General features: G+C 40.3%; 1 protein-coding gene across 1 annotated transcript in view; it reads right to left on the bottom strand.

Annotated features, from left to right (window-relative positions):
* Window positions 1–14,298, bottom strand: part of IFT172 (intraflagellar transport 172) — a 52,745-nt gene that overhangs the window by 16,844 nt on the left and 21,603 nt on the right. The window contains exons 15-20 of the mRNA XM_007938835.2: window positions 14,002–14,114; window positions 13,053–13,220; window positions 10,174–10,310; window positions 9,859–9,966; window positions 676–760; window positions 288–380 (exon numbers count right to left, since the gene is read on the bottom strand). Coding sequence (XP_007937026.1) covers window positions 288–380; window positions 676–760; window positions 9,859–9,966; window positions 10,174–10,310; window positions 13,053–13,220; window positions 14,002–14,114 — 704 coding nt within the window. The remainder of the gene's footprint in view (window positions 1–287; window positions 381–675; window positions 761–9,858; window positions 9,967–10,173; window positions 10,311–13,052; window positions 13,221–14,001; window positions 14,115–14,298) is intronic.

Raw genomic sequence — 14,298 nt, 5'->3', positions numbered from 1 at the left:
AAGGAAGGTTGGGCAATCCTACTTCCGTAGTGATACTGCCTCAGAAACCCAAGGAGGGGTCGCTATGAGTCGGGTTTGACTCGACAGCACATAACAACAACGACAGCACATAACAACAACAACAGCACAAGAGGAAGGAATTAAGGAAGGAGTGAAATTAACCACAGAAACCTTTCTAAAAGTTCTTCCCAAACCTCTGGAAGAATAGATAGTTATTTCTTCCCAAGGTTGCCTTCTTTTTTTTCCCTCAGATCCCATTTTCCATCCTGTTCCTCTTCTCCCGTTACCTGCTCCAAGAAGATCATTTCAGCTAGTTTGTAGTTCTTTTCCAGCATGGCTAGACGTGCTCGGACCTGATAAAAGTCTGTTCCTTCTCCACCCTGCATAGAAAATGGAAGTTGTAGCCATTCTGACTATATAGGCTAAAAGACAGGAAGACCTACGGGAATATGGAAACTAAAGGATCAGGGGCTTGGGAAGCTGAAAATAATCATGGGACTTAGCAGCTTGAGGTTTAGCAAGCAAGTTCAAAATGGTCTCACTTGAGGGTAAGGGTGAGGTGGGATGGGCAGCGTAGAGGAAACGATGGATGGTTAGGGAGCTAGGAGTCATGGGACTGAGCAGTAAGAGAAATCTCAGCTGGGAGACTGAGAGAATGAGGAGGATAATACTTGCATATTCCCGAGACACTTGATCTGCAATTTCATTAGTCTCATGCAGGAATCGGGCTTTTGCTACATGGCCCAAAGCAGAAAAGCACCTACAGTATGGAAGTAATATTAGTAATATTATTATTATAAGATCATTATTAATTCATTGAATCAACATATACATATATATATATATATATGTTGTTGTTATGTGCTGTTGAATCGGACCTGACTCATAGCAACCCCTCCTTGGGTTTCTGAGGTTGATCACTACAGTAGATTGCCCAATCTTCCTTCAGAGGAGTGGCTGGTGGGTTTGAACCGCCAGCCTTCTGGTTAGCAGTCAAGTGCCTTAGGCACATCTATTATATGCCAGACATTGTTCCTTTTTCCTTTTTTTAAATCAAAACATGAGGTTTATTCTGAGCAGTTATTCTGTATGCATATAGGGAAATCATTTGGCCTCTAAAGACAAGTGGCCCAAGTAAGCTAGTCACAATTATTAAAAATAAACCTTTAAATTAGCTCAAACAATAATATTTGATTGTTTTATAATTTAATAACAATTTGCAAACTGGGGGAGTACATGAAGGAAAGGAGAAAAGACACTGCTCCTCCAGACACTATTCTTTTAAAAAAAAATTTTGATGTATTTTATTGAAATATAATTTATGTACAGTGAAATACACAAAACTACAGTGACATGGGTCAATGCATTTTTTTTGTTGTTGCAGTGTTCCTTCTCCTCCCCTCCCACCCTGGAAACCAACAAAGAAACTTTCCCTCCATATATAAACCTTTCCTTAACCCTCCACAACAACGAACTAATAACTGTATTTGTCCTTCTGTGATTGAATTATGTCACTCAGCATAATGTCCCCCAAGTTCATCCATATTATGTGATGTTTTACAGACTCTACATTATTCTTTTTTTTTTTTTTTTTTTTGGATTTTGGGTGAATTCACAGAGTAAATTCACTTCTCATACAGCAGTTCACATACACCTTGTCTCATGTCATCGACCAAAATCTACAATGCAGCAGATCCCCTCCCACTTCCTCCCCATAGCTACCTCCTCCCAGTGTCCATCCCTTCATACTCTTCGAGAGGGCCATATTCTGCCAACCCTGTATATGATCTTGGATACACTCTCCATTTAGACATACATAATTCTACATTATTCTTTAGTGCTGCATAGCATTCCATTATGTGTATATACCATAGTTTGGTCATCCATTCTTCTGCTGATGGGCATGTAGGTTGTTTCCATCTTTTTGCTATTGTAAATAGTGCTGCGATGAACATGAGTGTGCATGTATCTGTTCCTGTCCTGGCTCTCACCTCTCTAGGATATATACCTAGTAATGGGATTGCTGGGTCAAATGGTATGTCCAATTCCACCGTATTGCTTTCCACAGTGGCTGTATCACTTCACAATCCCACCAGCAGTGTATGAGAGTCCCAATCTCTCCACATCCCCACAAGCATTTGTTATTTTCTGTCTGGTTGAACCTGGCCATCAGTGATGGAGTGAGACGGTATCTCATTGTTGTTTTGATTTGCATCTGTCTGATGGCCAATGATTGTGAGCATCTCTTCATGTATTAGCTGGCCATCTGAATATCCACCTTGGTGTAGTGTTTATTCATGTCTTCTGCCCATGTTTCAATTGGATTGTTAATTCCTTTAGTGTTGAGGCACTGGAGTTTTCTATAAATCTCAGAGGTAAGTCCCTACCCAGATATGTAATTATTGGCAAATATGAACTTGTTGCTGTCATTTTTGTCATGTGCTTTTTCATGGTGTTGATTTCTTTGTTCCATACAATTTTCTATGCTGAGGTCATTTTGTTTATGAATCATGTCATCACTTCCTTCATTGCTATTGTTTTAGTATTTGCTAAATATTTGTGCTGGTCCTCTTTTTTATTTTCATGTGAAGGTTTATCATTTTTCTTTGAGGTTACCCTGTGATTTATAATTTTCTTTCCAAGTTTAGAACAGTCCGTTCTATCTTGTAGTTGTCTTGACTTCCTGACTATCTAGAAGTTCTGTAACGACAGTTTTTTCCCTCTTTTTTGTCTGTAGTTGTGCTCATTTGTCAATTGATGTCTCTGGTTCCCTGTTTACAATCTTGTATGCTTATTTACTTTGGATACTTCCATAGCTGGGTTGGTTTCTGGGTTATGTCATCATGTGTGTTAATGTCAGTTGTTGTTGGCTGTTGTTGCTTCTCTGTCCAAAAGGCTCCCTTTAGCATCTCTTGTAAGGTTGGTCTAGTTTTAACAAATTCCCTTAATGTCTGCTTATCTGGAAATGTCCTAATTTCACCGTCATATTTGAGGGACTATTTTGCTGGGTACATAATTCTTGGTTGGTAATTTTTCTCTTTCAGGGTTTTATATATACCATCCCATTGTCTTCTCACCTGCATGGTTTCTGTCGAGTAATCCAAGCTTAGTCTTGTTGGTTGGCTCTTGTAGGTAACTTTTCATTTTTCCTGGGCTGCTCTCATGATTCTTTGCTTTTGGTTTTGGTGAATTTGATGATAATATGTCTGGGTGATTTTCTTTTGGGGTCTATCCTGTTTGGGATTTGTTGAACTTCCTGAATGGATATATTCTCATCTTTCATCACACCAGGAAAATTATCTTCCAACAAATCTTTGACAATTTTTTCTGTGGTTTTATTTGTCTCTTCCTGTTCTGGAATTCTGATGAAATGCAGGTAATTCCTTTTGATGGTATCTCACATGAACCTTAGGGTTTCTTCATTTTGTTTTGATCTTTTTCCTGACTGATCCCTTTCCAAAGAAGTGTTCAGGTATTTGCCTTCAGTCTCTCTAATTCTGTCTTCCATTGATTTAATTCTGCTCCTTTGCCCATTCAATGTCTTAGCTATTTCTAGAAATTTAGTATTAATCTTCTGGATTTCTGTATGTAGATTTTGTATCATTTCTAATTTTTCATTTGTCATTTTGTTCTTGTATTGTATTTCGAAATTGTAGGGTTTTCTCTATGTTTTCCTTAATCTGTTTCTCAATTTGTTGAAGAGACCAAAATATAATTCTTTTGAATTCCTTATCGGGGAGTTCCAATGCTGCATCTTCCTCAGGGATGTGTTTTGGGTCTGTATGCTGGGTCTCTTGTTTCTCCTGCTATATCTTGCTTCTTTGTGTGGACTGTGATGCTCTGTTGTCTCCGAGGCATTATGACGTTTTTGTGTTTATATTTAATTGGTGATTGTATGTTGGAGTGACTTATCCACAATTTTCGTTTTCTTTGTTTTTTTTGTATGTTATCTATGCAAGCAGGGTACTGTGCTGTGCTCCTCTATTCACTAGTTCACAGCACTTATACACTCACCACCTGTCTCCTGTTTCAGCCTCTCATATGTCCCTGCTGACCTTGGCAAACAGAGCCTATTCTTAAGTTCCTGGGATCCAAATGAGAATGCTGTCACTTTAAAATCCAAAATAGTTTCCACTTGTAAAGATTCAAACTGGCTGCAACTCTGTCACTTTAAATATCCAAAATGGCCACTTCTTATAAACAATCAAAACGGCTGCAATCTCGGTCATTTTAAATATCCAAAATGGCTGCACCTTCCAGACAGCAGAATGTCAACAGCTCAGGTTGTCTCCCTTCTTGCTGTTTCCCTTCCTAATCATAGGCCACCAGTGTAGTCATCCCTGCAGCCGTTTGGTGACCTGGGCTGATCTTTAGGTCAATTCTCAGGTCCCAACACCACTTGGAAATGTTCAGGCTATTGAGTCCATCAGAGTAGCTGACAATCCACAGCTCTGTCTCTGTCCTCACTGTTTTCGTTCAGGTTTTTCCATTAGTTGGTGCCTAATCCACTTCTATATAGCTCCTTTCAAAGCTCAGGGCTCCAGGATTATCTTCTGTTATCTCTGTCAATTGGTTTTTCTTTTCTTTGTTGAAGAGGGTCTGTCTACTCTTCCATCTTACTGGAAGTCCTCCAGACACTATTCTTGACACCAGGAATGAAAAAGAAAGATGAGGGCCTTTGTCCTCATGGAATTTACATTCCAGTGGAAGGATACAGATAATTACTAAACAAATAAAGATAATTTAAGAGAATGAAAAAGAAAATAGTGTGATATTATAGACAGTGAGTGAGGAGACTACTGGTTGTCAGGGAAAGCCTCTCTGAGGAGCCAACATTTGAGCTGAGGCCAGAAAACAAGAATGAGACAGTCATGTCAAGATGGGCTAAATAAACTCCTAGGCAAAGATACCACTGAAAAAGGAAATTATAGATCAGTATCTCTCACAAGCATAGATGCAAAATTTCTTAACAAAATCCTAGCCAATAGACTCCAACAACATATGAAAAAATAATACATCATGACCAAGTGGGATTCATACCAGGTATGCAAGAATGGTTCAATATGAGAAAAACAATCAGCATAATCCACCACATAAATAAAACAAAGGAAAAGAACTACATGATTGTATCAAGTGATGCAGAAAATGCATTTGACAAAATCCAACACCATTCCTGATAAAAATGCTCAACAATACAGAATAAAGGGGAATTCTTCAACATAATTAAGGGCATATCTTCCGTAGTGATACTGCCTCGGAAACCCAAGGAGAGGTCGCTATGAGTCGGGGCCAACTCGACGGCAAATAACAACAACAACAACATACAAAACCAACAGCCAACTTATTCTCAACAGGGATAGACTGAAAGCCATCCCCTTAATGAATGGGTATCAAAAAGGATGCTTTTATCATCATTCCTATTCAGTCGTCTACTCGAAGTCCTAGCTACAGCAATAAGGCAAGAATGGGAAATAAAAGGCATCTAATTGACAGTAAATAAAACTATCTCTATTTGCAGATGATATGATCTAATACATAAAAAATCCCAAAGACTCAGGAAGAAATTACTGGAACTAATTAAAAGTTTCAATAAAGTGGCAGAGTACAAGATCAATATGCAAAAATCAGTTGGATTCCTTTACGTTAATGAAGAGAACTCTGAGAAGGAAATCAAGAGAGCAATGCCATTTACAATAACCACCTAAAACATGAAATACTTCAGAATAAATCTAACTAGAGACACAAAAGGCCTATACAAAGAAAACTACAAAACAGTACAAGAAACTAAAGAGACCTCCATAAACAGAAGAATATACCATGCTCATGGATAGGAAGAATTAACATGTCAAAATGTCAATACCCCCCAAAATGATCTCAAATATAATGCAATCCCAATCCAGAGACTATCATCTTTCTTTAAAGAGATGGAAAAACTAATCACCAACTTTATATGGAAAGGAAAGAAACCCTCGATAAGTAAAGCACCACTAAAGAAGAACAAAGTAAGAGGCCTCACACTCCTCAAGTTTAAAACATACTACACAGCCACAGTAGTTAAAACAGCCTGATAGTGGTTCAGTAACAGACATATAGACCAATGGAACAGAACTGAGAACCTGGAAGTAAATCCATCAACCTAAGGACAGCTGATCTTTGACAAAGGGCCAAAATTAATTAAATGGGGAAAAGAGAGTATCTTTAATAAATGGTGCTGGCAAGCCTGGATATCCATTTGTAGAAAAATGAATCAGGACCCGTATCTTACACCATATACAAAAAACAAACTCAAGCTGGATCAAAGACCTGAACATAAAACCTAAAACCACAGAGACCATCAAAGAAAAAACTGGGACAAACTTAGGGGTCCTAATTCAGGGCATAATTACATTATTGAACATAACTAAAAATGCACAAACACAAGAAGACAAAATAGATGACTTGGGAGCTCCTAAAAATTAGACAGGCATATCCAAAAGAGTAAAAAGAGAACCCACAGACCGGGAAAAAAAATATTTGGCAATAATGTACAAGACAAAAGGCTAATCTCTAAAATTTACAGACAACTTCAACACCTTCACAACAAAAAGAGAAACAATCCAATTTAAAAATGGGCAGAGGACATGAACAGACACTTCAACAAAGAATATATGCAGGTAGTTAACAAACAACATGAAAAGGCCTCATATTCCTCAATTTTAAAACATACTACACAGCCATAGTAGTTAAAATAGTCATTAGCTATTAAATCAAAATGATGATGAGATATCATCTCACCTCAGTACTAACAGCAAAAGTCAACAAAATAGAAAACAACAAATGCTGGCAAGGATGTGCAGAGACTGTAACCCACATACACTCTGGTGGGACTGTAAAATGGTACAACCACTGTGGAAAACAGGATGGCGCTTCCTTTAAAAGCCAGAAATAAAAATACCCTATGATCTAGCAATCTTGAGGTATATATCCTAGAGAAATAAGAGCCGTGACATGAACAGATATATATATACACCCGTATTCATTACAGTACTATTCACAAAAGCAAAAAGATGGAAACCTACATGATCATCAATGGAAAAATGGATCAACAAACTATGGTACAAAACACACAATGTAATACTATGCAACGTTAAAGAACAATGATGAATCTGTGAAACATAATAGATCAATCTAGAGGACATTATCAGAGTGAAATTAGTCAATCACAGGACAACTGTTGTTGTATGAGACAACTAGTATAAAAAGTCAAGAAAAGAGTTTCACACAAAAAGAAACATTCTTTGGTGGTGTGGTAGTTAAGGCTGTGTGTCAACTTGGCTGGGCCTGGTTTTGAGTTGCTGGGCAGCTAGATGTAGTCATTCCCCATGATGAGACTGGTAATCAACTCCATGGTAGAATCTACTGGAGCTTCTGAGAAGCTAGCTGCCTTAGGGATGCAGTCTGTTTTCCAGTATGTAACAAGATAACTTTGAGAAAGGTCTCTGAGCTTTTTGGCACATCTGGATCCTGTATTTGGCTGAGTCTTCATCCCAGTAGCCTGCCATGTTGTCTACCGATCTTGAGAGTGTTTCTGGACTTGAACTAGTGGCCTGCTGTGTTGCTTGATAATTTGGGGACTGTGCCATTTTACTTGTTGACCCTGGGTTTATCAGCCTTAGTAGCCAGCAGCTGTCTGAGTTCAGAGATGCCTCCACCTTCAGTGGGCCGAAAGCAAGAGCCAGAGCTGAAACCCAAGGTCCAGATGCTTTCACCCAGCCCCTAGAGCTGGCACTTTGAACTCAGACTTCTAGCCTCCTAAACAGAGAATAAAGGAGCTCTGGTGACATAGTGCCTAAGGCATTTGACTGCTAACCAGAAAGATGGTGGTTTAAATCCACCAGCCCCTCCGTGGAAGGAAGACTGGGCACTCTACTTCCGTAAAGATTTACCACTTCAGAAACAAAAAGAGGGTCACTATAAGTCAGAATAGACTTGATGGCAGTGAGTTTGGTTTTGTTTTGGTTTAAACATAGAATAAATCCCTATTTCTTTAAAGCCATCCACCTATGGTATTTCTGTTAGAGCACCACAAGGTAACCAAAACAGATGGCTAATAGGCATGGGATGGGAAGGGAGAGGAAACCACTAACTAGGGGGTAGACACATATTAACTTGGGTTAAGCGGGATGCAAAAAAATAAAACATAAAAAGATGAGGTAAGCTCATTATTCAGGCAGAGGAAACAGCTAATGTAAAGACCCTATGGCAGGAATAAGCTTGGCATAGTCAAAGGACCAAAATGATACCACTGTGGCTGGAGACTAACAGGCAAGTAGGTAACTAGTATTAAAAGGAAGCAGAAGCCAAATATGTAGGGCCTTAAGCTTTGATAAGGAGTTTGGACATAGTACAACAGTAAGGTATCATCAGAAGGTTCTCGTCAAGAAAGTGATATAACCTATGTTTTTAAACACTCCTTTAAGAAAAAAAATTACCTCAGCTGCTGTGGGATGAATAGACTGCAGGGAGACATAGATTGTAGGGACAATAGTACCAGTTAGACCAATTAAGAGGTTACTGCAATAGTACAAGTAGGAGATGGTGGTGGTCTGTACTAGGGTAGAGACTGTGGAGTTGGGCCAAATATACAGATTCAGGATATATTTTGAAGACAGAGTCCTCAGGACTTGCTGACAGATTAGATGTGTGGATGTGAGAAAAGAGAGATCAAGAATGATTCCTAGTCAAATACCAGCAGTTAACATTTACTGAGCACTATAATACTCTAAGCTCTGTGTACATATTCTCTCATTCATCCTTCACTACCACTACCATTCTTCTTTAGCACTTTATGAGGTAAATACTATTATTATCCCCATTTCACATAGAGAAGATTGAGAAGCCAAAGTTTACAAAGCTTAAGTAATCTCTCTAGGGTTACCCAATTTGGTAAGGTGAGCCAGGATTTAAACACAAGGAGTCTGGAGTTCCAAGTGTGACCTATTAAATACAATCCTATTCTCTACTCAGATGCATGGATTGAATGGTATGTTAAATTTTTTTAAAGAGCACCTAGTTCAAGAAGAGGAAGTAAAAATAATAAAAGACATTCTCTTTTATAATGTAGGATGGGAGGAAGCCTGAAATAATTGTACATGGAAGAATACATGATATTTGTAGGTAGTAGAAAGGGAAGCAGTGCCTTAACACTGGTTAAGAGTAGCCCAGAGGTAAGATACTGTTCTGGTTACCTAGTGCCGCTCTGACGAGAATATACCACAAATGAGATGGCCTTAACAAACAGGACTTTATTCTTACAATTTGAAGGCTTTAAGTCCAAGTTCAAAGTGCCAGGCTCTAGGGGCTGGGTGAAAGCCCCTCAACCTTGGGGTCCAGCTCTGCCTCCTGTTCCTGGCCCACTGGAGCTAGAGGCATTTCTTCACTCAGAGAGCCGCTGGCTGCTGAGGCTGAGAAGCCCCAAGGTTGACAAGTAAAAAGGCACAGTCCTGATGTTACCAAACCACACGGCAGGCCATTAACTTAAGTCCATTGTAAGTCCCAAGGTCAGCAGAGCATAGTAGGCTGCTGAGCAATGACACGGCTACATGCAGGGTCCAAGCGTGCCACAGGTTAGAGACCATTCCCAAAGCTGCTGCTTATATATGGGAAGCAAACCACGTATCCAAAGCAGCTACTTAGCTGCTTGTGGTAGATCCCACCATGGAGCTGACTGCCAGTCTCATCATGGGGAATAACTACCACCAGCTGCCCAGCCACTCAACCAGGCCCAACCAAGTTGACATACAACTTTAACTACCACAGATACTCATGTGGTCATTTCTCCAAGCTACCTGGCACCTCATTTCTACAGGTCTACCTCACCTCTCAGCAATGTGTAGCTGCTTTGCCTCTAATGCCAGTTTACTCAAGGTTTTCCACATTGCCTCTGTTTCTGGGGTCATTTCCAGAGTCTCCAAGAAGGCTGTTGCCCTGGAGAAAGAAGGAAGCAAAGCATAAAGAACGAGCCGAGGGTCAGAAAGTCATAGAGAAATACCGGCTAAGGGGTGTAAGTAGGAGAGGGGCTTGGCCTTTCTTCTAGAACCCTTATTAGACATGGCAAGTTTTATAACCCATCCTACATCCTCCTCTCTCACAGCCAGACTCTCCCACCACCCCCCATGGTTATCTGCTCCTCACCGTGTGTAGTTGCCATCATCAATGGCTGTTCCAAACTCGATAAGGCCCTCATCCAGTGTGTAGGCAACTGTAGTCACACCTTCGGTCACCATCACCTCGGTCTTTCCCCCAGCCCGCTCCAGACCTACAACATCACCCTGTAAAAGTTCATTCCCCAACCCCACCCCAATTCTAAGTTAGTGTTTCCACTGAGTCAACTGTAGGTCATACAGACCCTCACCCAACCCTAGCATTCACATACTGAGGGAATTACAGTGGCCTTTGTTCTTCTAACATTTTAGTCTCTTTCAAGCAGATAAAAATTCCTTATGTATGGCAATATATACTCATAGCGATGACAGTACAACTGCACAGAGGCATGCTGTGCATCTACTTCAACTTCCAGCAGTACCACACACTACATCCTCCTGTTACAATTACAACTTGATCCTGGGACATAATTTTAATGCATTGCTAGGCTCACCTGAAAAAACTGTCAAGAATGCTCCCTACCCCTAGCCTATCCTTCTCCCTCGGGGTGAGGGTGGGTGGGACACAACAGAAAGAAGAAAAAAAGATTACTAAGCAAAAACTTGAGCAGGAAAAAATCTTAGGTGAGCAAGTAGGAATGGGAGAGTTATACTGAAGCAAGAGCAGCATCTGTAGACTAAACCTTGGACCCTGTAGCAGGTTGGGAGAGCCAATATATACCGAATAGGATAAGTAAAAAGAAATCTGTATCTAGACACATTGTAGTGAAACCTCAAAACACCTAAGAAAAAAAGATTTAAAATGCAACCACACTCATCAACAGATTAATGAATAATCAAATTGTGGTATACACATACAATGGAGTATTCCACAAACCAAACTGACTGCCATTGAGTTGGATCTCACTCATAGCAACCCTTCCTTGGGTTTCCAAGGCAGTATCACTATGGAAGTATATTGCCCAACTTTCCTTCCGAGGAGTGGCTGGTGGATTTGAACTGCCAGCCTCTGGTTAGCAGTCAAATACCTTAGGCACTACATCACCAGAGCTCCTAATGGAGTATTACATTACTCAGCTATAAAAAGAAATGATGTTAATAGTAGCATAGTGGCTAAGGCACTTGACTGCTAACCAGAAGGCTGGCGGTTCAAATCCACCAGCCACTTCTCGGAAGGAAGGTTGGGCAATCCTACTTCCGTAGTGATACTGCCTTGGAAACCCAAGGAGGGGTCGCTATGAGTCGGGGCCGACTCGACGGCAAATAACAACAACAACAACAACAACCACATGAATGAACTATGAAAACATGCTCAGTGAAATAAGCCAGAAACAAAAGGACAAATACTGTATGATCCCACTCATATGAAATATCTTGGAATACGTAAATCACAGAAACAAAAGGGACAAAGAAGATTGGTGGTTACCAGGGGATGAAGGAAGGGAGGAATGGGGGTGGGGTGGTGGTGGTGGAAATCATCATAGTGTCTCCTTAAAACTGGTGCATTGTATTTTATGTGATTTATTCCTCAATAAAGATTTTTAAAGAAAGCAATCAGAGAAAAAACAGAGATAACCTATAACAGATAAAGCTGTTGACAGACTTCTTAGAACCACAATGGAAGCTGATCAACAAAGGGGATTATATTTTTAAAAAGCTGAGGAAAATTAACTGTCAGTCTAGAATTTGGTACTGAATCCAGGTATCTTTTAAGTACGAAGGCAAAATAGACATTTTCAGGTAAACAAAAATTGAGAGCATTTATCATCAATAGAGTTCCATTTAAAAAAATTCTAAATGATTGTCTTTAAGAAGAAAAATAATTCCAGAAGCAATGCAAGAAAAAAAGGTGAAAAAAAAAAATTGGTATCATGATTGTAAACCTAAATAAATTCTGACTGTGTAAAATAATGTCTAAATTTAGGCATTAAAAAAAGTCGTAACTAAAATGGTGTACAATGAAGACAAAGGAGAGGTAATCAAAGTTAAACATTTTTAAGGCCCTTGTATTGTTTGGGGAGGATTAGATACTGATTAACTTTAGACGTAGCTAATTTAAGTATAAGGTTAACTTTCAAGGATAACTACTATAGAAATAGAATACATGACCTTCAGTCTAAAAAGAGAAAAAAAGGGGTTTTAAAAAAAGGAAAACTAACCAAAGCCTAAAATGAAGCAATAAAAGAAAGAAAAAGAGGCATCAAAAAAGGACAAAAACAAAGTACCATATTCTCTATCCACACCCACGCCAATCATCCTAGATTGACCCAGGTGCTTCTCTTCTGTTTTCATAGGCTTCTCCCAGATTTTGGAAAATGACTGGGTGTATGACCTTGTGGTGGGGGTAGGAGAGAGTTTAATCTGAAATCTGGGAAAGGACTTCTGAATGGCTTATAAGAGAGATTCAGTAGATAAGGAGGTGATATGGAACTGCCTCTCCTGTCAGGGATCTTCTAGCTTAAAGAGAACTCCACATTATGATTCAGGGAATTCCCAGGGCCATTGTAACTGAGACTTGTATTCCAAAGGTCTAATGTAAGCATAGTGGCTAAGACACTTGCCTGCTAACCAGATGGCTGGCGGTTCAAACCCACCAGCCACTCCTCGGAAGGAAGGTTGGGCAATCCTACTTCCGTAGTGATACTGCCTCGGAAACCCAAGGAGGGGTCGCTGAGTCAGGGCTGACTCGACGGCACATAACAACAACAACAACAATGTAATGTCAGGAATCTGAAAAAGGATGGTTCTAGGCCTAGTCCACTGTGGAGAAGGGGGTCTAAGCATCACTTGTCAGTTGTATCACAGAGATTATGGCTGATAAGCAGGGAAAATCAAGGAATCTTTTGACCTCCTCAGGGCTCTAATTAATCAGTTTGACACTATGTCTGAGGTCCCCTGGTGGCAACATACCCTGATAGAGGACATGGTGACTCTCTCAGGTGCCTCAATGTTGTACCACACACACAAGCTGTTTCGGTTCTGAGCTACCAGCACATCACTTCCTGGGACCCACTGCACGTAGGAGCAGAAGTTGAGGATCATTGTCTTGGAGCAGCTTTCAATATCATACAGATGCAACTGAAGAAGGAAGAGATAGCATAATTAAAAGGAGAAATTGGGATGCCTTATGATTTTGACCCCTTTTCTAATGGTGAAGTGTTAGATACATGCTGAGTTTCAAAGCTTATTGACCTGCCAACCTTGAAGTTTATGCTGAGTTGGTATGACCAAATAAGAGAGGACCAAAAAAAGCATAGATAAGGAATTTAAGTTAGCTGCAGGTCAGACTTCCATTATTAGAATAATTCTGGGCCAAAGGTATCAGTCTGGATTATTTTTGTACAGGCCACCAGACAAGTTAAATGGTTTGGGAATTTGTGATATGGCTTTCACTGAAAGTAAAAATCACCAGATTGTCTCTTTGCCCTTGATTTTGAACTCTCTGGTGATACCATACTGAGATCAGAATCAATTAGGGGCTAGGAGGAGCACTGTCCTTAAGCCTGCTTCAGTATAGCTGAAAAGCACTGGAGCAGTGGGTATAAGTAAAAGTCACATAGGCATGTGGAGGAGGAATACAGGGGTGAGAAGGTTTCAAGAGGGCACAGACTTGTGAACAGTAAGAGAAGACACCCACCCCCCCCCCCCAATCTTCCCTTTTCACTACAGTGCCATCAAGATACTTAACATATCAAGCAAGGATTGTGCTACTGGGTACAAAGCTAATGTTCACTCTTCTGTGCCTTTTGCTACTCTAATTATGCCTATTTATCTTGCCCCCCAAGATCCCTGGTAGTAACTTTTGTACCACACTCTCTATGGACCAGCCAATGGCTAAGGCCCTAATAACCCTTCTCACACGAAGTTTCCGGTCCCTGAAGAGGAGCTTGTGCCCAGTCTCGTTAAGTTCCAGCCAATCCACACGGCTCTCATGGCTGATGGTGCCAATGTTGTAGCCACCAACCAGATCCACTACAGAATAAAATACACAGGGTTAAGAAAGATTCTAGGAGCTCTGGTAGTATAGTGGCTAAGACACTTGCCTGCTAACCAGACGGCTGGCGGTTCACACCCACCAGCCACTCCTCGGAAGGAAGGTTGGGCAATCCTACTTCCGTAGTGATACTGCCTTGAAAACCCAAGGAGGGGTCGCTAT

This window comes from Orycteropus afer, unplaced genomic scaffold, assembly GCF_000298275.1.
Source record: "Orycteropus afer afer isolate SDZICR_OR568_19922 unplaced genomic scaffold, OryAfe1.0 scaffold00054, whole genome shotgun sequence".
Lineage (NCBI taxonomy): Eukaryota > Metazoa > Chordata > Mammalia > Tubulidentata > Orycteropodidae > Orycteropus > Orycteropus afer.
This window is presented reverse-complemented; position numbering and strand designations above follow the sequence as displayed.